This window comes from Zalophus californianus, chromosome 3 (assembly GCF_009762305.2).
Source record: "Zalophus californianus isolate mZalCal1 chromosome 3, mZalCal1.pri.v2, whole genome shotgun sequence".
Taxonomy (NCBI): Eukaryota; Metazoa; Chordata; class Mammalia; order Carnivora; family Otariidae; genus Zalophus; species Zalophus californianus.
The window spans coordinates 143,904,955-143,927,311 of NC_045597.1; the positions used below are offsets into that span (position 1 = coordinate 143,904,955).

Sequence of the window (22,357 nt, forward strand, 5' to 3'; positions counted from 1 at the left end):
TCGGTACATAGAAAACACTGCATACACATGCAGAGAAGTTTTTCTAAAGATACTTTTATGGAAATATTAGCTAATACTGTTATTTTTGGTGGAGCAAAATGGGCAAATGGCTCTCCATATTTAACATGAGAAATCTATACTTGTCTAGTAAAAATTATTGATTTTCTTAGCATGGATAGCAGGCTGATACATGTAAATCAGCATCTGGTTGTGAAATTAGACCTATGGAATAGGAAACACATGTCTTGACTTCAGTTGTCACATGCTAGGAAAGAGTCTGGCTCAATAGGGTGGCTTTCATCATAAGCCTGAGGAGTAGGCTCCACTAAGTGATTATGCATGTCTCCTTTTCCAAATTACTTGTTTGGTTTTTCATGTTCATCCGGGAAATAAATACAGAGCCTGAAAGGAGACTGGGGAGAGGGAGTCAAGGCTGGTTAAGAAGATCTGTACTACATAATTTTCTCTTTGTGATTTTTTTTTTTCCTAGTCACAAAGTGGTTTTTTTCTTCTAGTCACAAAGTAGATGTCACCTGTCCAATTGAAACTGGAAACTTTTGTTTCTCTTAGATGCATGTATTTGACTTGAATGCATTTTGTTAGAAAACGTGCCTGGGTGTTGTAAGGCTCATTATTTAACTAAATCATTGCTTCTCTGAGATACCAGATGTTCAAAAACTGCTTCCTACTGAACTTACCTATTTTTCAGAGAATTGAAGGACTTCAAATCAGCAAATCATTAAGTATGTTTGGACAGTCGATATCTGGACAAATTGATGCAGATAATAATGGTTATGTAGGTGAGTATAAAATCATATTTCATAAATTGAGCTCTATTGTGGATGTTGCTTTATTGCAAAGTACATAAAACTGGTATGGAAAAGTTCTAATCTACTGGTAATTTATTTCCTTCATTTTTAAAGCTCTTTTGAATTCAAGGATGGGTCAGAAACGATCAAATAATTCCTCAGCTTTACAGTGTTAGTTACTTGACATTTTATTCTTTGTTCTTGAAAAAATGAAAAGCACCCATGAAAATAAATCAAACATAAGATGCTGAAAAGAAAGACATTTTTTTGTACTTTGAGAGGAGATTCCTAAGTGAATGTTTGTAGTTTAAAAATTGAGTCATTTTTTTAGTAAGCTTATCTTTATATCCTATTTCTATCATAAAGTTTGTTTATAGTAAAGGGATGGATGTTATCATAGATGAATAGACTCAGACAAAGGTGGAATGAATCCTCAGATGTAAGTATATCTTTTCTAATTAATTTTCTGTAAATGGTATTTTGATAGAGTCAAAAGGTGAAATATAGTTAAGTATTTATGGCTGAAAAATAATTCTCTTTGACTAATGATGTTCATTAATCTGTTGTTTTTCATCCTCCAGATGTGGCAGTTGGTGCTTTTCGGTCTGATTCTGCTGTGTTGTTAAGGTAAGGTTGATGCATTTTACTGCTTAATGACAATTGGGCTTAATTGTAAATGATAGGAGGCAATTTTTAAAATCAGCGATGGTGGTGACCTCATAATGCCTTTTTTTTATTTTTCTGAAATTTTATTGAACTTTAGGATACTCTTTTCACCTTACGTGGATATTATAATTAAACAAACCATCAAGCAAAGTCAATATTTTTAGGCATTTAAAAGAAAATTTCTCTTGATTCATGCACAGAAATGTAATTGAGTGATTATGCACATAGTGTTAATAAAGCAATTTCATGAAGTTACTTGGATGATGGCAACTGACAAAACAAATGCAGTTTTTTTCTTAAGGAAAAAATAATTCTGCAGTTAATATTGCTAATTTTATTTCCTTTTTAGGACAAGACCTGTAGTGATTGTCGAAGCTTCCTTAAACCATCCTGAGTCAGTAAATAGAACAAATTTTGACTGTGTTGAAAATGGATTGCCTTCTGTGTGCATGGATCTAACACTCTGTTTCTCATACAAGGGCAAAGAGGTTCCAGGTTATATTGGTAAGGGTGCCCTTACAGAACTTACCCTGCCTGAGTGTGCACCCCACTCATTCATCTCGTGGTCCTCTTCTGAGCCCTCAGTGTGTCTCACCTTAGAGGCCAGTACACCTTTCTGCCTCATCTCTTGGGTTCTTGTGTTGTTCTTACCAATGAGAGGGGCACCGTAGGAGGCTATCGTTGTCTAGAAGTTATGACAAGAAGAAAAGCAGGAGTATCACTTGCCATATTAGGGTGAGCTAAACTGAGCTTCATAGGTAAGATCTCTTTAGAATAGAAAGAACATTCCCACAGCTTCTCCTCCATTTGACTGGGCTCCTTTTATAGCTGAAGCTGGCTTAAGTAGGAAGTCCTGAGAGGGAGAAGATTCTTTTCTTTATATTTTATCCTTTGAGTAACTGAAGAAGCTTATCTCAAATCTAGACGCTGATTCCAATTTCCATAAATAACACATATCTCTTAAAGATTTTCTGTGACTGTCAGCTCCTGAGAGCCACGTCCCTTTCCCTTTACATGGGCAGCTCTCAGTTATCTGCTCTGGAGAAAGTAGCGTTGATCTGGCTCATGCAAAATTGTGGTTAATGTCAAATCACATACATGTGACTTTGTGTATATTACATTTTTTCTAGCAGGTTATGTTCCTGTTTATGTTATACTTAAGCTAATATTAGAATGACTGATGAAACTAGCCAATGGCAGGGGAGAAGCATACCCAGGTTTTTTATTTGGACGTTAATAATATATAAAGTTCAGGAGCCACGCAAGATCTGTTAAGAGTTGACTGTGTTCGTGACCCTGCAGTCTCTCATCATCTGCACATCATGAGGGGCAGCAAGTACGCTGAACCGAACTATGGGTACATAGTTTCAGAGGTCTCAGTCTGAATTAACCTGTAATGAGAAGTACAGAAGGAGCCTAGTAGATCTACTTTAGATCGGGCTCATTTTTAATAGTGTACTGCAGAAATCCTGGCTAGAGCCACAGTGGTAGGACAGTGGGCAAAACCTTAATCTAAGGTTACAGATCGGAGAACTGGCAATGTCAGAGCATGGCCCCGGTAACACAGTAACACAGTCATATTGATGGATTATCTGAACAATACACGTTAAGCAGATACGACTCTTTCTCTTTATGCAAAATCAGTGCTTGTCCGACTACCAATTCCATTGTGACCAGACATTTTTAAAAATCGTTGAAAACAAATATATGAAACTCATAAATAATCACAGCATTGTTACAAATACAAGCTTTACAGTTGCATAAAATGAGTCCTTGGGAGAAATAATTCACATGGTAAGCATGTTTATAAAACCAGGATGTTTTGCCACTTACTGCGAATGGGTTTTTATTCACCTTTTTTTTTATTTACTTTTTGTGTGAACTCAGTGATGAATTGTAGATCGTTGTTTCAGTTGCAGCGCCGCCTCTGAGGCACTGAATCTCAGCTATTCTAATTTCGAAGCCAATTGACTTGGACTTTCTTATTTATTTTCTACATAAAAGTAAGGTTAAAAGATTATTTGAAGTTTGTAGGAGTAAGACAGGTTTTATACTTCTGTTGCCTTGAAATTAGTAGATAAAATCCTTCCAGAAGAGTAAGTTACTCCTCAAATGTGAACGAACACTTCAGGAATTAAATAAATCCTTTAAAATATCATTTATGAATTATTGCTCATATAATGATTGATATCCCAGCAAACTATTAGATGCAGCTTGTTTTGCAAAGAACCCTTTTAGATTTAAAAAATGGCTCTTTCTTGGTGATATCTGGCTTGGAATTTTTTTGGTTGCTTGTTAATTTTACTTAGATCTTTGCTGGTTGAGGATAATCATTAGCAGATGATTATTTACTATGTCAGATTTGAAGTAAATCTTACCAGACTGACAGAATATTGAGAGAATGTCACTATTTTGCACAAATCAACACTGGAAGGTCAAACTGGAAACCAATGAGAACACAGAGGAGATTAATCAGGGTCCAGGGCTGGAAAAGGAGACATCTTTGAGTAAACTGTTGATAAAGGTTTGTAATGTTCGCATTACATTTAAAAAAAATAACAAATAGCAACCTCTCAAATCAGAAACAAACAGAAAGAAATGAACCTAACCATACACAAAATTAGTTATGTAACCACACAAGCTAGAATTATCGCAAGTGGCATTTGAGTGCGGTGTTCTGTCTATGCTTCCTTAGTTGGATATTCGAAGGACATAAAGGACTCCAGAGAAATCTGAAACGTTGCTCAAACTTTTATTAGGAGTCACAGTTTTGGTATTGTAGTTTTGAAACATTTATATGTAGGAAGATTAAGTAAATGAAGATGTTAACAGTTAAAAGTAGAAACCTAGAGGGCGCCTGGCTGGTTCAGTCGGTTAGGCGTCTGCCTTCAGCTCGGGTCATGATCCCGGGATCTTGGGATCGAGTCCCGCGTCAGGCTCCCTCCTCCGTGGGAAGCCTGCTTCTCCCTCTCCCACTCCCCCTGCTTGTGTTCCCTCTCTCGCTGTGCCTGTCTGTCTTTCTGTGTCAAATAAATAAATAAATAATCTTAAAAAAAAAAGTAGAAACCTAGAGAAAAGTTTGTAAATTTTTTATAACAATTTTAGCAATCAGTATTTTTAAATTGTTTCCTCTTCCATATTTTAGGCTAGTTTTTAAAAGCCTTTGAATGACGATAATTTAAGATACTTCTAGTGTTGGGATATAATTTTGACTATTTTCACTTAAAAATAATAATGCTTTTAGGGAATTATTTATATTAATTGCAATTCTCTCTGCATTTTGCAGTTTTGTTTTATAACATGAGTCTGGATGTGAACCGGAAGATAGACTCTCCATCGAGATTTTACTTTTCTTCTAATGGAACATCGGATGTGATCACAGGCAGCATAAAAGTGTCAAGCAGAGGAGCTAACTGCAGAACACATCAAGCATTTCTGCGGGTAATGTAAACTCATTTTTATGAATGAATATGGAAACTTCAGTATTATCACTATAGTAAAAATCTTACTGCATTGGTATCCTTTTATAAAATGTGGTTACAAGCAAGCGTGATCCCTGCCTAAACTAGCTGACCTGTTCATTGTTCCAGAGTTAGAATGTTTAACAGTCCTGTGACCTGGATCATCCAGGGTCCACTTTTTGCATCTTCTTTATTTCACATTTATCACACTTGACTGCATCACTCTTTTTTAAAGATTTGCCTTTTCCTTCCTACAATTGCTATCTCCGTGTCCCTGTTTATACATTTCCCGAGAACTGTACAGAGTGAGTAGCACTGCTGAGCCTCAGATCTGTTCCCCTGGTAGGGTTTTTTTTTTTTTTTTTTTTGGTGGGGGGAGGAGGCAGGGAAGTTGGTTTGTTTTACATGTGACTCTAGTGAAGCAGAATCCACCATGACTGCTTTTGGATCAGGTCTTTGTCCCCAAGCCAGCATTGTCAGATGTCAGTGGGAACCTACACAGTTGCAGTGTGTGGGCATCATCTGTGGGCCAGGACAATGGCTCTCAGGATGTTTGGGGGTATGTCCTGCCAAAGCACAGCCAGTTTCATCTTTCTTTTATTAAAACACTCATTCTCAGACTGATCATCCCATTCCTTGCCTTGGTCAAAATTTTTTTCACATGAAGCAGTGCCAGGTCTTTCTCATTAGGGAATGGTGTACTTCATCAGAGAATCTATTGTCACAAAAAAGCCAAACTATTCCCGGGAGCCCTTTCTGGGATTTCAAATGGTTGCCTCAGCTTGGAACTTAATTTTCCCTGAGATACTTATTCCAAGCAAATGCAAACAAGCATCAAGACTCTAACACTATTAAATGCTAAGAGTAATAATTCCTATGCTCTTTCCTCATTTCCCTTAACAACAGTTTTTATTGTCATACTAGAATAAATCTATTAGGTGGTCGAGAGCCAGAAGTATAGATGATATTAATGTAAGCATTATTTATATGGTAGGGATTAAAGAAGGTTTTGTTTTTTTTTTTAAATCCTATATAGCTGTGATTTTACTTAGGTTAGTCAATTTTGGAGACTATCATTGAGACCATTTTCAAGGCAGTAAAAGGGCCAACATTAGACATTCACAAAGAAACCTATTGTGTTGAATTTATATCAATGACAGGAAATTGACCTGACTTCTTTAGCCCTTTGTTTCTTGGCATTGTTCCAGACAAAAGCACTTATCTCTGGGATTGTTACATAGTAGGGTTTTTTTTTTTTAAAGGTGAAACCATTATTAAAATTAAAACAGCTCTAGTTGTGATTTAGGAAGATAGGGAAATATAATGAGTGCATTTTCCAGCCCCACCAGCATGGTAGTGGGAGGTACTCAGAAACATGAACATTATTATGCTTCCACAGTCCAAAAGATGGGGACAGAAATTGATACTCCTCTGCCATCTCAATGATAGTAGAAAAGTTGAGCAGTAGTCAGGATGCCTGGATTGTCCCTTTGTTCCATAAACCTTGCCCTGTATCAGGAGTGTTAATGGGCATATTCAGCATCCCCTACAGTGAAATGAAGTGGCACTTGCTAATTATGTAGCCAGGCCCACAGCCCCTACTTCTAAGAGGACTCTGCTTGCCGGTTGGACACATTTTCCTTGTGTAGTTGTTCCCTTTGGTCATACCAATGAAGCTCCATGTTTCCATCCACGCAATTAATTCCATAGGTATTTGAGTACCAGTGTTGCATCAGGTTCCATTTGAGACACTTGCGTATAGCAGTGAATGAAATATAAAAAAGATCACTACCCTCACTGAGTTTACAATCTAGTGGAGTGAGACAAACCACGTGATAAACATGAAATTTTATACCATTTTAGGAGATACGGGTGATTGAAAAAGGAGAAAGGGCAGAGTACAGGAAATTGTGGAGTGCTGGGAAAGAAATGAAGGGTGCGTTTTATTTATTGAAGTATAATTAACATACAGTGTTATATTAGTTTTAGATGTTGAATATAACAGTTTAGCAATTTTATACATTAGTACCCATCATGATAAATGTATTCTTTTTTAAATTTTGACTCCAGAGGAGTTAACCTACAGTGTTATATTAGTTTCAGGTGTACAATGTAGTGATTCAATAGTTCCATGTATTACTTGGTGCTCATAAGACAAGTGTACTCTTAACCCCCTTTCTCTGTTGCACCCATGCCCCCAACTTCCCTCTCTCTATTCTCTGTATTTGAGTCTGTTTTTTGTTTCTCTTTTTCTTTGTTAGTTTTGTTTTTTAAATTCTATAAATGAGTGAAATTGTATGGCATTTGCCTTTGTCTGACTTATTTTATTTAATATTATACCCTGTGGTCCATCCATGTTGTTGCACATGGCAAGATCTTGTTTTTTTATGGCTGAGTAATATTCGTGTGTGTGTGTGTGTGTGTGTGTGTGTATACACAACATCTTTATCAGTGGACGCTTGGGTTGCTTTCCTCTCTTGGCTATCGTTAATAATGCTGTAGTAATAGGGGTGCATATTTTTTTGAATTAGTGTTTTCATTTTCTTTGGGTAGATACCCAGTAATGGAATTACCGGATCATATGGTAGTTCTATTTTTAATGTCTTGAGGAACCTCCGTACTGTTTTTCCACAGGGGCTCCACCAGTTTGCATTCCCACCAACAGTCCACAAGTGTTCCTTTTTCTCTACATCGTCGCCGGTACTTGTTATTTCTTATCTTTTTTATTCTAACCATTCTCACAAGTGTAAGATTCTGATTCTAGCCATATCTGTCTCTTGTGGGTTTTTTAAAAGATTTTATTTATTTGACAGAGAGTGGGAGAGCACAAGCAGGGGAGCAGCAGAGGGAGAGGGAGAAGCAGGCTCCTGGCTGAGCAGGGAGCCTGATGTAGGGCTTGACCCCGGTTCTAGTAGTCTTTTGGTAGAGTCTTTAGAGTGTTCTATATATGGGATCATTTTATCTGCAGATAGTGAAAGTTTAACTTTTTCCTTACCAGTGTGGATGCCTTTTATTTCTTCTTCTTGTCTGATTGCTGGGTAGGACTTCCCATACTGTGTTGAGTAAAGGTGGTGAGAATAGGCATCCTTGTTTTGTTCCTGTTCTTAGAGGAAAAGTTTTCAGTTTTTCACCGTTGGGTATAATTTTAGCTATGGGTTTTTTACATATGGCCTTTATAATGTTGAGGTATATTCCCTTTAAATCTACTTTGTTGGGAGTTTTTATCATGAGTGAATGTTGTACTTTGTCAGATGCTTTTTCTGCATCCGTTGAGATGATCATACAGGTTTTATCCTTTATCTTATTGATTTGATGTACCACACTGATTGACTTGTGAATATTGAACCACCACTGTATCTCTGGAACAAATCCCACTTGATTGTGGTAAATGATTTTTTAATGTATTACTGAATTTAGTTTGCTAATATTTTGTTGAAGATTTTTCATCTATGTTAATCATGGAAATTGGCCTATAATTTTCTTTTTTTGTAATGTCTTTATTTGGTCTTGGTATCCGGCTAATGCTGGCCTCATAGAATGAATTTGGAAGTTTTACTTCCTCTTCTATTTTTTGGAATAGTTTGAGAAGAATAGGTATTAACTCTTTAAATCCTGGGTAGAATTCACTGTGAGGTCATCTGGTCCTGGACTTTTGTTTGTTGGGAATTCTTTGACTAGTGATTCAATTTCACTGCTGGTAATTGGTCTGTTCAAATTTCCTATTTCTTTCTGATTCAGTCTTGAAAGGTTACATGTTTCTAGGAATTTGTCCATTTCTTCTATGTTGTCCAATTTCTTGGCATATAATTTTTTCATAAACTCTTATAATCCTTTGTATTTTTGTGGTGTCAGTTTCTCCTTTTTCATTTCTGATTTTATTTTTGGTCTTCTCTCTTATTTTTTTCTTGGTGAGTCTAGCCTAAAGATTTATCAGTTTTGTTGAACTTTTCAAAGAACCAGCTCCTGGTTTCCTTGATCTTTTCTATTGTTTTGGTTTTGTTTTTTTTTGTGGTTTTTTTTTTTTTAAGTCTCTATTTCATTTGCTTGTTCTCTGATCTTTATTATTTCCTTCCTTCTACCAGTATTAGGTTTTGTTTGTTCTTGTTTTTCTAGTTCCTTTAGGTGTAAGGTTGAGTTGTTTGCTTGAGTTTTTACGTTTCTTGAGGTATGTCTGTATTACTATAAAATTTCCCTCTTAGAACTGCTTTTGCTGCATCCTAAATATTTTGGACAGTTGTGTTTCCATGTATTTTATTTCTTCTTTGATTTCTTGGTTTACGCATTCATTGCTTAGTACCATATTGTTTAGCCTCCATCTGTTTGTGCTTTTTTCCAGTTTTCTTGTAACCGATTTCTAGTTTCATATTCTTGTGGTCAGAAAAGATGCATGATATGATTTCAGTCTTATCAAATTTATTGGGACTCGTTTTGTGGCCTAACAAGTGATCTCGCCTGGAGAATGTTCCATGTGCACTTGGAAAGAATGTGCATTCTGCTGTTTTTGGATGGAATGTTCTGTATGTATCTGTTAGGTCCATCTGGTCTAATGTGTCATTGAAAGCCACTATTTCCTTGTTGATTTTCTGTTCGGAATGTCTGCCCAGTGATATAAATGGGGTATTAAAGTTCCCTGCTAATACTGTAATCCCATCAGTTTCTCCCTTTTTATATGTTAATAATTGCTTTATGTATTTTGGTGCTCCCATGTTGGGTGCATAGATAAAATGTTACATCTTCTTGATGTATTTTCCCTTTATATAGTGCCCTTCTTTCTCTCTTGCAACAGTCTTTGTTTTAAAGTCTATTTTGTCTGATAGAAGGATTGCTGCTGTAGCTTTTTTTTTTAACTTGCGTGTATGTATATGTTTTTTATCCCTTCATTTTCAGTCTGCATGTATCTTTAGTTCTGAAGTGCATCTCTTATAGTCAGCATATGGATGGGTCTTGTTATTTTAATCCATTCAGTTACCCTCTGTCTTTTGACTGAAGCATTTAGTCCATTTGCATTTAAAGTAATTATTGCAGGGTATGTATTTATTGCCATCTTATTATTTGTTTTTTGGTTGTTTTTATAGTTCTCTGCTCCTTTCTTCTCTTGCTCTCTCCCCTTGTGGTTTGATGGCCTCCTTTAGTGTTATACTTGGATTTCTGTCTCTTGACTTTTGTATATCTATTATAGGTTTTTGATTTGCAGTTACCATGAGGATCATATGTAACATCCTAAGTATATAGCAATTTGTATTAAGTTGATGGTCATTTAAGTTTAATCCCATTCTAAAAGCACTACATTTTTACTCCGTCCTCTACATTGTATGTATATAATGTTATATTTTGCATCCTTTTTTTTGAGTTCCTTGATTGATTTTTGTAGATAAAATTGATTTTACTCCTTTTGTGTTTTAACCTCCATATTGGTTTCATAAGTGATTAATCTACTACCTTTATTGTGTGATTGCATCTACCTTTGAAGTTGTTCCCTTTCATAATTTTCTTTTTTTTTAATTTTATTATGTTAATCACCATACATTACATCATTAGTTTTTGATGTAGTGTTCCGTGATTCACTGTTTGCATATAACACCCAGTGCTCCATGCAATACGTGCCCTCTTTAATACCCATCACCAGGCTAACCCATCCCCCCACCCTCTCCCCTCTAGAACCCTCAGTTTGTTTCTCAGAGTCCATAGTCTCTCATGGTTCATCTCCCCCTCTGATTCCCCCCCTTCATTTTTTCCTTCCTACTATCTTTTTTGTTTTTTTAACATATAATGTATTATTTGTTTCAGAGGTACAGGTCTGTGGTTCATCAGTCTTAAACAATTCACAGCGCTCAACCATAGCACATACCCTTTCCAAATGTTTAATTTTTCACACCTTACAGTGTTTTATCTATTGAAATTCTCTTTTATTAGATGTCACTTTGCCCACGATGAAAATGTTTTCTCGTCCATATATATATGTGACAATGAATCTGTGCTATATTCATATATACAACTTGATTAGATCTTAGTGATTTCTTAGTACAAGTTCTTAGAACATGGGATAATTTTGAGGCTGCTTTGATTCAGGGAAACTCAATTAACAATTGGCAGCAGTTTTTAGAAATGTCTGAGCAGCTGTGGTGGAGTGAGACTTCCCTTAAGGCTTTTATAATTGATATTTCTTGGTTGATCTTGATGGAATCTCTACATCAAAATATTCAGTGATGTTTGAGAAGAGAAGAAGATTGGTAAAGTGGGACAACAAATACAGTAACAAGATTCTCACCTTGCTTGCAACATTTCCAATAAAAGCTAGAAATATGTAGCTTAGTCATCAGACAAGGAATGCCTGTCCCCATTGATACTCGGAGATCCAGGGAGTTCAGGGGCTTTGGCATGTTGTTTAATTATGAAATCAACCCTCCCACATATACAGTAGATTAGTTCATTCTTTCCCTTGATTTCTCAAATTTCTAGATTTTTGGATTTCTGAAGTAAAGGAGTTTTATTTTGTTATGTTAAGTTCTGAAACCCATCTTTTTCAATAGTAACTGCAAGGAAATGAATGTATGTTTGATTAGTAAATTTGTTTTATTTGTATTTTATATGTTTATATTGTTAAGCTATACAAGTACGTAGCTCAATCTACACAGCAGACTATGGCCTGATCCATATAGGAATGCATTTCTGCTGAAAATCTAAGTACAAGCAACCTATACAACTATCCTGACGTTGTGGTAGTCAAGAAGTGGATTGATTATTCCAGCATATGTTAATTCTTTGCTAGTTTGCAAGGTCTTTGAAGACAGAATACTACTTTTTGCGTGTTTGTATTTTTCTTAGAGGTAATACAACTCATTACATGAGGTAGAAGTCAATAAATATTTTTTTAAAATTTATGGATGATGTGCCCTCAGTGCTATTTAAAGAATTCTATAAGGGAAAATCTGAGAATGTTCTATTAGTGTTATGGTTAGAGCACCTGTTTTGGGGGTGCTGTCTCTTCTCAGGATGTTAGTAGTGCCGGATGTTGACAGCCCTCCACTTCCTGAACCAGGCTTACTAGCTAGAGTGGTTAGCATTACACGTGGTGGTGCTGGCTTCAGTTCCAGTCCGTGCCTCTGCCTTTCCTTCTCCCTCCTCAACCCATTTCCCACATTTGTACCAGAAGGGTATTTCAGAATCATAAATCTGACTATATTCTTTGCTTAAAATTCTTCTGTGTAAGACTTTCTCATCCTCTTTTGACTGAAGATTGGGTGGTCCTCCTTCTGTACTTGTGTATACATCCATCAGAAAGCTCATCCCCCACACTGTGTGTGGATTTACGGGTTATGGATTGTGACATAGGTATTGACTTTCAGTTTTGTATCCCCAGAGTCTTCCTTCGACACAGCATGAATAGATATGTTGAAATGTCTATACCTCAGTATCATTTCTCATTCAGTAAACTTTATAAATATTTCTGGCTCCACCTCCTAGGTTTTTTACTGCATACACACAGTAGGAGGACATGGGCCTATGGCTCAGTTCTCAAGTGGCCGTAAATAAGAATTTCTGTAAAAGTCAAACAAGAAGGCGGACTTTGTGTAATTTCAGACATGTGCTCATTTGCACGCTTGTGGGTTGCCTTATTTTATGTAATTGCCCATAAAAATGTGGCATGGAATCTTCATTATTTTTAATATAGATAGCACATGCCCATCCAAATGAAAAATCTTAAGCAAATCTACTTTTTCCCTCCCCAATACTTAATTAGTCACTACAAGACATTTTTGATATTCTAGGCTTTGTCTTTAGGTGGAGCTGTTAAAGTTAAATAAGTGTGAATATCTGTCAAATACAGTTCTTGCAAGAGTGCACGTACATTTTATATATTGTGAGAAAAGCATAATTAATAGCTAATTAGGATAATGAAAGTAATATACACCAGATGTAGAGAAGACCTTGTGGAAAATTAGTATGAATTAGATAACATGATTTGGTCCAAGCAGGCTTGTTGAGAAGAATTAAAACAGTGGACATGTGGAGGGACAATCAAAGGCTGTCTAGCTTCTACACCTAGGGAATGATTTAATCAAGTTTGCTATTGTAATACTCAGGGCTTCAAGCTGTTCCGTTTTCACAAGTTGATAACTTGGGATTTGGGCCTTGATTTGCAGCATTCCTATAGGGTCAAAGTTTCATGTTGAGAGGATCACTTATCAAGTAATTTAATAAAATCATCTCCATGTATAAGAATGGAAAAGTAATAAGAGATCCCCTGTACTCTGATTCATGCTCCAAATCTTCCAGGTACCAATTAATTAGTACAAGTCTAATACTTGGTATTTAACTCATTTCCTACTTAATGTTCATTGACTGGCAATGGTCTGGTTTTTTTTCTTATTTTTTTTTATTCCTTCCAATTGTTCACCTGAATTTCTTAAACTGAAATTCATTTCTTGATTGGTTGATGTAGCTATATTTTGAAGCAGCATATATATAATAAGTCAATATCTAACATCTCTTAAGATCTTAAGTGCCAGGCATTATACTATTTTACAAACATCATGCCACTGAATTCTCATAACAATAGGTATAGGTATCATAAGAATTGTCTTTATTTCCATATTCAGATGAGGTAACTGAGCCATTGACAGATGAAATAATTTGCCCAAGGTTACACAGATAGTAAGTGTTGCACCTGAGATTTGAACCCCAGTCCTGTACCTACTATATACATATATTGATAGTTATAAATAATGTAGAAAAAAAATTTCATCTTTTTTGTTTACATAAAGACCTAGAATAGATGTTGTCGGGGCGCCTGGGTGGCTTAGTCGTTTGGCATCTGCCTTTGGCTTAGGTCGTGATCCCGGGGTCCTGGGATCGAGCCCCGCTTCGGGCCCCCTGCTCGGCGAGAAGCCTGCTTCTCCCTCTCCCACTCCCCCTGCTTGTGTTCCCTCTCTCGCTGTGTCTCTCTCTCTGTCAAATAAATAAATAAAATCTTTAAAAAAAAATAGATGTCTTTTATGTGATAAATCGTCTTGATGAATTTCCTTCATTGATTTTTATCAAGTTACTGCAGCACAACCATCTGTTTTACAGGCATTCTTTTCTTACCCATTAGGGATTGCTAATTGATGAGCTTTACAAATTATCTGTTCTTTATTTGCTCTTAGGCAGTAATGTTTAAGCCATATTCCAATCTTGAAATGCCCATAGGTAATAAAAACCTGGTCTACTAATGTTACTGGAGTCCTGTTAATGACAAAGTCATGGATCGGCTCAGGAACTGAATAAATATAAACCTCAATTATGGTTTAAGGTAATATGTCTAGCCCTGGTGCAAACACTTGAGTCTCTTTAAATGGTCAAAACGAACTTAGTTGAATTTCTTTTTTAAAATGAGAAGAACCAGGTTGCCTGGCTGGCTCAATTGGTAGAGCATGCGACTCGTGATTTCAGAGTTGTGAGTTTGAGCCCCATGTTGGGTATAGAGATTACTTAAAAACAAAATAATAAATAAATCGAGAAGAGAACCTATAGACTGAAATGGGTATTTGAAAAGTTGAGTTAAACTGTGATGTAAAGCTCAGACATCAAAGTATAGTAACAATTTTAGTATCAAAAGAAAAGAAAAAAGCAAAAACTGCATAGTTCCATATCGATAGACCTTACTGATTATTAACTGCCTTCTCAAATCCTGAGATATTTCTACGTTTAATTTTTGTGGTGCTTAAGATACTTGTTTTATAGATTTGCCATCAACGTGTCTTATTTCATGAAATTGTCTCCTGAATTCTGATATAAATCCTCATAGATTACTTTATCAGTAAAATCTTACTTGCCCACCTACTTAGATAAGGAGAAAAAGAAAGGTGTCTGTTTTGTTCAGTAGACTTTGAAAATCTCATTTGTCTAAAGAGGTCCGGGTTAAGTGCTTTCTAAGAGGTACCATGTTTTATGCATTACTGATTTTTTTTTCCATAGACATAAGATTCAAGAACAACTGCTTTCAAAGTTACTTTCCTGTCAGCTATTTTACTGCTTGTGTATATATGTAAGCAAATAATTTTGATAGTATGTGTATGTTCTTCAGTAGAAGGCTAGTGAATAATCAAAAAATAATTTTGAAGTACATGAGAAGATATTTTTAAAAGGGAAAAATAATGCCTGCATGTAGAAATTCACGTAGATTAAAATATGTGAATTGACAGCGTAATGAACTCGAGCTGTTTCTCTGGGGGCAGAATACAAGCAATTTTAAAAATCATTCAAAAAAGGGATGTCTGGGTGGCTCAGTCAGTTAAGCGGCTGCCTTCGGCTCAGGTCATGATCCCAGGGTCCTGGGATCGAATCCCTTATTGGGCTCCCTGCTCAGTGGGGAGCCTGCTTCTCCCTCTCCTCCCTGCTTGTGCTCTTTCTTGCTATCTCTCTCGCTAGCTCTCTCTCTCGCTAGCTCTCCCTCTCGCTATCTCTCCCGCTAGCTCTCTCTCGTGCGTGCACGCACTATCTCCCTCTTTCTCTCATTCTTGTGCGCTCTCTCTCTCTCTCTCTCTCTTTCACTAGCTCTCTCGCTAGCTCGCTCCCGCTAGCTCGCTCTCACTAGCTTGCTCTCTCTCGCTCTCTCTCTCTCTCTCTCTCTCTCTCTCTCTCGCTCTCTCGCTCTCTCGTGCGCGCGCACTATCTCCCTCTTTCTCTCATTCCTGCGCGTACTATCTCTCTCTTGCTATCTCTCTCTTGCTATCTCTCGCTATCTCTCTCTTGCTATCTCTCTATATCTCTCGCTATCTCTCTTGCTATCTTGCTCTCGTTCTTTCGCTCTCTCGCTCGCTCGCTGTTGCTCTCGCTGTCTCGCTCTTGCTATCTCTCGCTCTCTCGCTACTCTCTCGCTATCTCTCGCTCTCACGCTCGCTCACTATCTCCCTTGCTCGTGCTCTCAAATAAAATCTTAAAATCATTCAGAAAGGGTTTTTGACCACATGATTACAAATGAAAAATGTTGTGTAAAAATCAGTAAGATATTAAATTTAAAAGAATATCATGCAGAATGGATCCCTAATGGGTACAATTCCTGTATAATTGATAAACAATACAAGAACTTTCCTTGTGAAGTGTAAAAGCACAATAAACTTAGAAAAATTGTAACTGATAAAATTCAGTAAAGTGACTAGGATAAAAGATTAAATATATAAAACAAATAACTTTCCCACATACCATTTGTAACCTACTTAAAAATATAATTGGAAAAGTTCCATAAAGAATAGGAAAAAAAAGGGGCACCTGGATGGCTCAGTCATTAAGCGTCTGCCTTCGGCTCAGGTCATGATCCCAGGGTCCTGGGATGGAGCCCCACATCGGGCTCCCTGCTCAGTGGGAAGACTGCTTCTCCCTCTCCCACTCCCCCTGCTTGTGTTCTCTCTCTCACTGTGTCTCTCTGTCAAATAAATAAATCAAATCTTAAAAAAAAAAGAATAGGAAAAAAGGATATGTTTCATAATAGGAAATCACATGAATCAAATTGAATTAAAATGTTACTGAGACATATAAAAAGAAAACTCGAATAAATTGAGATATCCTATTTCTACAAGTTTACTACAGGGAAATGTTAAATAGAATAAAATGCTGATAAGTACTTCAAAGTGATTTACAAATGCTTATGTCAAGTGATAAAAATTATGCATAGAAAATATCATGAAAGAAAACATGTCCAAATGTAAAACTATGTAACTATTACATGATGGCTATTTTTTTTATTGTTATACTCTTTTTGTGTTTTTTCTAATATACATGCTTTTGTGATGTGAAAAAACATACACATTCAATGTATTTTAAAAATTTAGATGAAAAGGTAATACTTCCTTTATCTTTTCTTTGTTGTTTGACTTTAATGCAGGAATGGAGGAACTTTCTATATATGCTTTTTTTTTAATTTACATGGTTGTTTTTATTTTTAACTTATGGTTTTAAATTTCCTTAGAAAGATGTGCGGGACATCCTCACCCCAATTCAGATTGAAGCTGCTTACCACCTTGGGCATCATGTCATCAGTAAACGAAGTACAGAAGAATTCCCACCACTTCAGCCAATTCTCCAGCAGAAGAAAGAAAAAGACGTAATTGAAAAAACAGTAAGAATATTTTCCTTTATTCAAAACATGATGTGCATGTAACTAATTTTTTTTGTAACATTGCCTAATTCTGGGGAAATGAATTATCTTTCTGAATTTTTAAAAAAAAATTTATGAATTTTTTAATGTGAAAAGATTTATGATATGCTTTGTTTTCCATTTTTCTTTGTTTTTTATATTCTCTTTAGGATATTAAACTGAATATTTTAAAATACGCATTTAGTCCCAGCAATGGCTTCCCATATACATGAGATGTTAATTTTCTTTCCTTGATTCCTTGCCTAATCGGAAAATATATTGCTAGGGAGCGCTCATAATGACAGTGAGTCACATTCATGAGGTTTATCTTCCCCTTTTTCATTTTCTGCCTCCTTCTCTCTCATTTTGTCTCCCTCTCATTCACTCTACCCAGATTCATCCAGTCTTGGTAGGCAAGTCTCCTTGCTGGCTTTTAATCCTTTATAAACATAAGTATTTCTGTTACACAACAATTTCTCTTTCAAATTCAACCATAGCCTTTACAGCCACGTCCCAGGATCCATTGCATTTTGAGATGGATCTTGCATTCTAACCAGTGAACAGCCTTCTCTCACATATTCCAGAATATCTCCCTTTCACTTGCAGTGTATTTATTCCCAGGAATCCAGTTGTCTGGACCTTTACTGTTCAACAATGCAAAGACCAAAGGATGTTTGGGGGCATGGTAAAAACATTCACTAAAGCATTTGCTAATGGCACAAGGAATGTGAAAGGCAGAAGGGACACTCCAAGGGCCAGTTCGCATCCTGTCTAGACAAGTTGCTCCTAAGTCACTTGAAGGTCTTTGAGCTTACAATCATGACTCTAGTCTAGAATGCTAGATCCAGTGAACATAATACCTTTAGGCAAGTTTTCTCAATACACTTTAATGTTATCTGTGGAAGTCAGTGTTTTCACCCCACTGTTGAACTTTAGTTGTCAATATCAACTATTCTTAACTATGTTTAATAATGAAAAACACAGCATGGTAAGTACATAAGCCCAAACCTTAGCAATTTGTTATTACATTAGAATAAAACTCTACCGGGGTGCCTGGGTGGCTCAGATGGTTAAGTGCCTGCCTTCGGCTCAGGTCATGATCCCAGGGTCCTGGGATGGAGCCCCGCATCGGGCTCCCTGTTCAGTGGGGGGACTGTTTCTCCCTCTGCCTCAGCTGCTCGCTGTACTCTTTTGCACTTGCACTCTTTTGCACTCTCTGTCAAATAAAGAAATAAAAATCTTAAAAAAAGAATAAAACTCTACCTTTTGATTTTTAGAACACCATGCTTTATAGATAAGAGTGATAGAAAAAAAAAATCATATTTACCTAATCATTTAGAGAAAGATTTACACTTCCCTTCTGCTTCACTGGGTCGAGGCAGGCTGTGGTCGGACGCGCTATTTGACAACATGCTAGTCATTTCCCATTTAATGAACCAAGCTCCTTCTCTGACTTTCTAGATTTCTCTTAGCATTTCTCCACTTCCCCCTATTCCTCTCAGCTTCCTTTTTCTCTCTCTGCACTTTTTGTCTATCTTATACCTCAGGTTTTCCCATATACCTTTTATTTCTCTGGGTCCTATTAAAATGCTCCGAGTTAAACAAATTCTGGAACCCTGAGGGTCAGCTATCATTTAATTTTGTTCAATGTACCCTCAAAGTAAAATTTCTAAATTTCTACATTTTATTGTTTCCAATAAATATAAGCCCATTGTCCTACCATCTGTGAAAAGTAAGTGCCATGTTTATTTGTAATAAGTGGATCAAACCGTATCACCAGAAAACTGAGAGGAACTCAGGAAAGAATATCTTGGCAGCACAGGTTTTAAACACTTACCTTTAAAACTTTACCTCAATTTGATTAAACTCATTTTTTTCATAACGATTATAAAAGAAACATTTTTTTCCATTTAACAAATTTAGGCCTTCAATTTACCTATTGGAAGAATCAGTTCCGTTAGCCCTACAGTTGTCATTTGAACCTGTGACTAATCCTCAAATTAAACTCTTCAAAGGGAACAAAATATGGCATTATCAATTTTGTTTCATTTTTCTCATGTATCATAGATGTCTTCTTAAAAATGTTAGAAGTATCCCAAATTGTTGAACTACCATAAAAAAATACTGTCATATTTTATTTCCAGATAAACTTCGCAAGATTTTGTGCCCACGAAAATTGTTCGGCTGATTTACAGGTTTCTGCGAGAATTGGATTTTTTAAGTAAGTGTAGTTTACTGTTACTCACCAAGATGGGCAATGGGTGTGTGCTTGTGGGTTCTAAAGAGAAAAGGACCAAGAACTACCCCTCAGGGGTTAGCAGCATTCAAAGAATTGAAAAAACACCCTCTTGAAAGAGTAAGTGATCTATATGTCACTCACACATAGATACTCAGAGGTGACCAGTGTTTGAAAAATGAGAACATGCGAGCACCAAGATTTTATAAAGCCTATTTTAATCTTCTGACCTCTCAGAAAATATTTCCGGATTTAACTGTGCTTGGGTTATCATGATTGTAGTTATGTTTTAGACATATGTAAGTGCCTATTAATAGAGTTTTGGTGGCAAAATGAGCTAATGTTCACTAACATAGAATGCTTAGGTTTTTTTTTTTAATCATCCAAAAACTGGATGATTAACATAACTCAGACTGATGTACAAAGCGAAAGAAATCACTAAAGGTGTATGACAACATTTGAAAGGGAATAAACCACCTTGCTTGTCTAAATTCGTAGAAAAGGGAATAGTAAAAAGAAAATACACGTGTTATGCTAAGATACATAGGTACTATGCCTACCCAGCACACAGTAAAAATTAGATAAATGTTGGCTACTGTTACTATTTTCTCATGCGAAATAAACCACTGCAATTTTGTATCATATCTAAATACCCTATTTTGAAGTTGGTCTGCATACTAGAGGGAAGTTGTGAAAAATGATTCTCTGAGAGAGAGAATCCATACTGAGGTTGAGGGCTGATTGGGTACAGGAAGTAAAAGAGGGGAAGGAGGCATCAGTGACAGGACAGGAAAATGGGAAACTATTTTGGGGAGGCCGGGGATATGAAGGAAACAAGTTTAAATTGGGGCATGTTGAATTTGGTGGGATTTCTATATGCAGCTTTCTACTTGAAAATCTAGTTCAGGGTTGTATGTGGGAGTCGTCTACACATTAGTGATTTGTGAGCATGCAGGGGCCGGGGTGGGGAATATGTGGAAATGTGAATTCCCGTGGAGAAAAGAAAGGATCAAGTTGGGGAGGGGACAGTTTTATTTAATGATCTCAAAAAGAAGAGGGAGTCCCTGGGGGAAACTGCAAAGGTGTCCTCAGAGAACTAAGAAAACCAAATCCATAGTGAAAGAGCCAGTGGAAAATACAGAAAAGGGGACTTAATATTATAAAATTTTGTAGAGAGATCAGCTAGCGCAACGCCTGGGGAAAGGTCATGGGAATTGGCATTTAAAATGTGACTGGTGGGTGAGAAAAGGATGTTCCTGGCAACTTTTAAGATGGAAATTTCATTGCTGTAGTAGTCAAGTGAGAGGCCATGTTTAAAGGGAAAAAGAATATACTGGGGACGAGGAGTAGGTTCAACTGAATTTTTATGTAGTGATGAAATTTGTTATTTAATTATGGGAAGACACGAACTCGTGTGAGGGTCAAAGGCGGAGAAAAAACTAAATTGAAGAGGGAAATGTCCTTGAAGCCCGGGGGCACTTTTCAGACTCGACCAGAACGCTCCTCCGAAGCATCCGACCGCTGCTCACTTCACCTTTTGCACATCTTTCGCTTTCAGTTCCACATTGCCATCAAACTCACGTTTCCCTCTGACTTCTCTAGCTCTTTCTCAGTTGTCTTTTGAGGATCTTTGATTTTGGCTCTCTTGGATTCCTAAACCATCCTCTCATCCCTTTCTCACACCCTCCCCCCGTTTTCCCTGGGTAATCATGCCCACACCTGTGACCTCACCTGGCCTGTCTACACTGCTGATGCTCAGATCAGTGTCTGTTTCACACCCACACATGCAACTGTCCATTAGACATGTCCTCTTGGGTGCCCCATCACTATCCATCGGTGACAAAACCACTAGTCACCAAAGCCAACAACCTGGAGCTCAACCTGTGTTCTCTCTTTCCTATCCCTGACATACAACAAATTCCTAAGTTCTGTGACACTACCACCTACAGGTGGATTTTATATATCCGTCATGCTCCTCACTCTCTCTACCTCTTTTGCTCCACACCAGGCGCTCAATATCCTACCTGGGTCACCAAGCTTTCCCACTTTCCGGGCTTCTGGCCTCTGATTTTACATTATTCTAATTCCTCAACTGTGGTATTTCCAGAGTGTGAGCTTTGTAACATAACATTCTGGTAACAGGGCTCCATGGGCTCATTAAAACTTTAAACTCCTTAATGCTCTTTCTCAACCATGCCTTGGGACTTTTTTGCATCAATGACAGATAACTTGTTTGGCCATGCATGCTTCCCGAGGCTCTCTATCTTTTTGTTCCTCCAACTTGTCTACCTGATTAACTCTCATTTGTCTTATAAATCTCCGCTGGTTTTCTATGTCTCCAGCTGCAGGAACCCAAGTCCTGTGACCCTAGTCTCATTGCAATGACCCTCACCACCATTATTATCTGTCTCCACACTATCCTGTGAGCTGCATCAGGACAGCTTTCTGTCTTTGCATCTTAGTGTCCCCAGTGCCCAATACAGCATCTGGAATGCTAAAGGTGACTAATGTTTGTTTGCTGAGAATGGAACAAGGTCCTAAGGAAACGGCATAAAATGCAGTCAGACTCGGGTGGAGGAGTTAGCCTTAGAGAGAAGTTAAGATTCTCTTTACCTTGAGCTAAGAAATTATGAAAAGGCGCTTGACATAGATTAAGAAATCTCAATGTGGCAGGAAGGGAAATATAGAGAATTCAGGCATGGCCAGGATGAAAAGTGAGTTAATATATGGAAAGTGAGGGCTTTGAGGATGGATTTGGGAACTTGAAGGGAATGGGAAAGGATTCAAAATAGCTGTTAAGATAAACGGGATAGGAATGAGTAAAAAGGTTGACAAACAGTGTTGAGTACCCTGCTGGGGTGGGATCACATATGGCAGAGAATAAATTAATTCTTTTCACTTAGGCAATGCCAATATAGCCTTGAGCATCCACAGTCGAGGGCCAAGAAGGCCTAACCTATTTGGTTTATAATTGGACTTTATACTTAAATTATCCAGATTGGCTGCTCAGAGAGTCCAAAAACAATGACTCCTAACTACCTTGTACCCCAGCATGTAATGTGGTGCCTTT

General features: G+C 37.1%; 1 protein-coding gene across 2 annotated transcripts in view; it reads left to right on the plus strand.

Moving 5' to 3' along the window:
- The window catches only part of ITGA4 (integrin subunit alpha 4), a 78,251-nt gene that overhangs the window by 32,082 nt on the left and 23,812 nt on the right, over positions 1–22,357 (plus strand). The window contains exons 12-17 of one of the 2 annotated variants that reach the window (XM_027589573.1): positions 710–800; positions 1,391–1,436; positions 1,825–1,979; positions 4,762–4,916; positions 16,884–17,033; positions 19,196–19,272. In XM_027589573.1, the coding sequence (XP_027445374.1) occupies positions 710–800; positions 1,391–1,436; positions 1,825–1,979; positions 4,762–4,916; positions 16,884–17,033; positions 19,196–19,272 (674 nt within the window). Of the gene's footprint in view, positions 1–709; positions 801–1,390; positions 1,437–1,824; positions 1,980–4,761; positions 4,917–16,883; positions 17,034–19,195; positions 19,273–22,357 lie in introns of those variants that run through there. The other variant, XM_027589574.1, reaches the window with a different exon arrangement.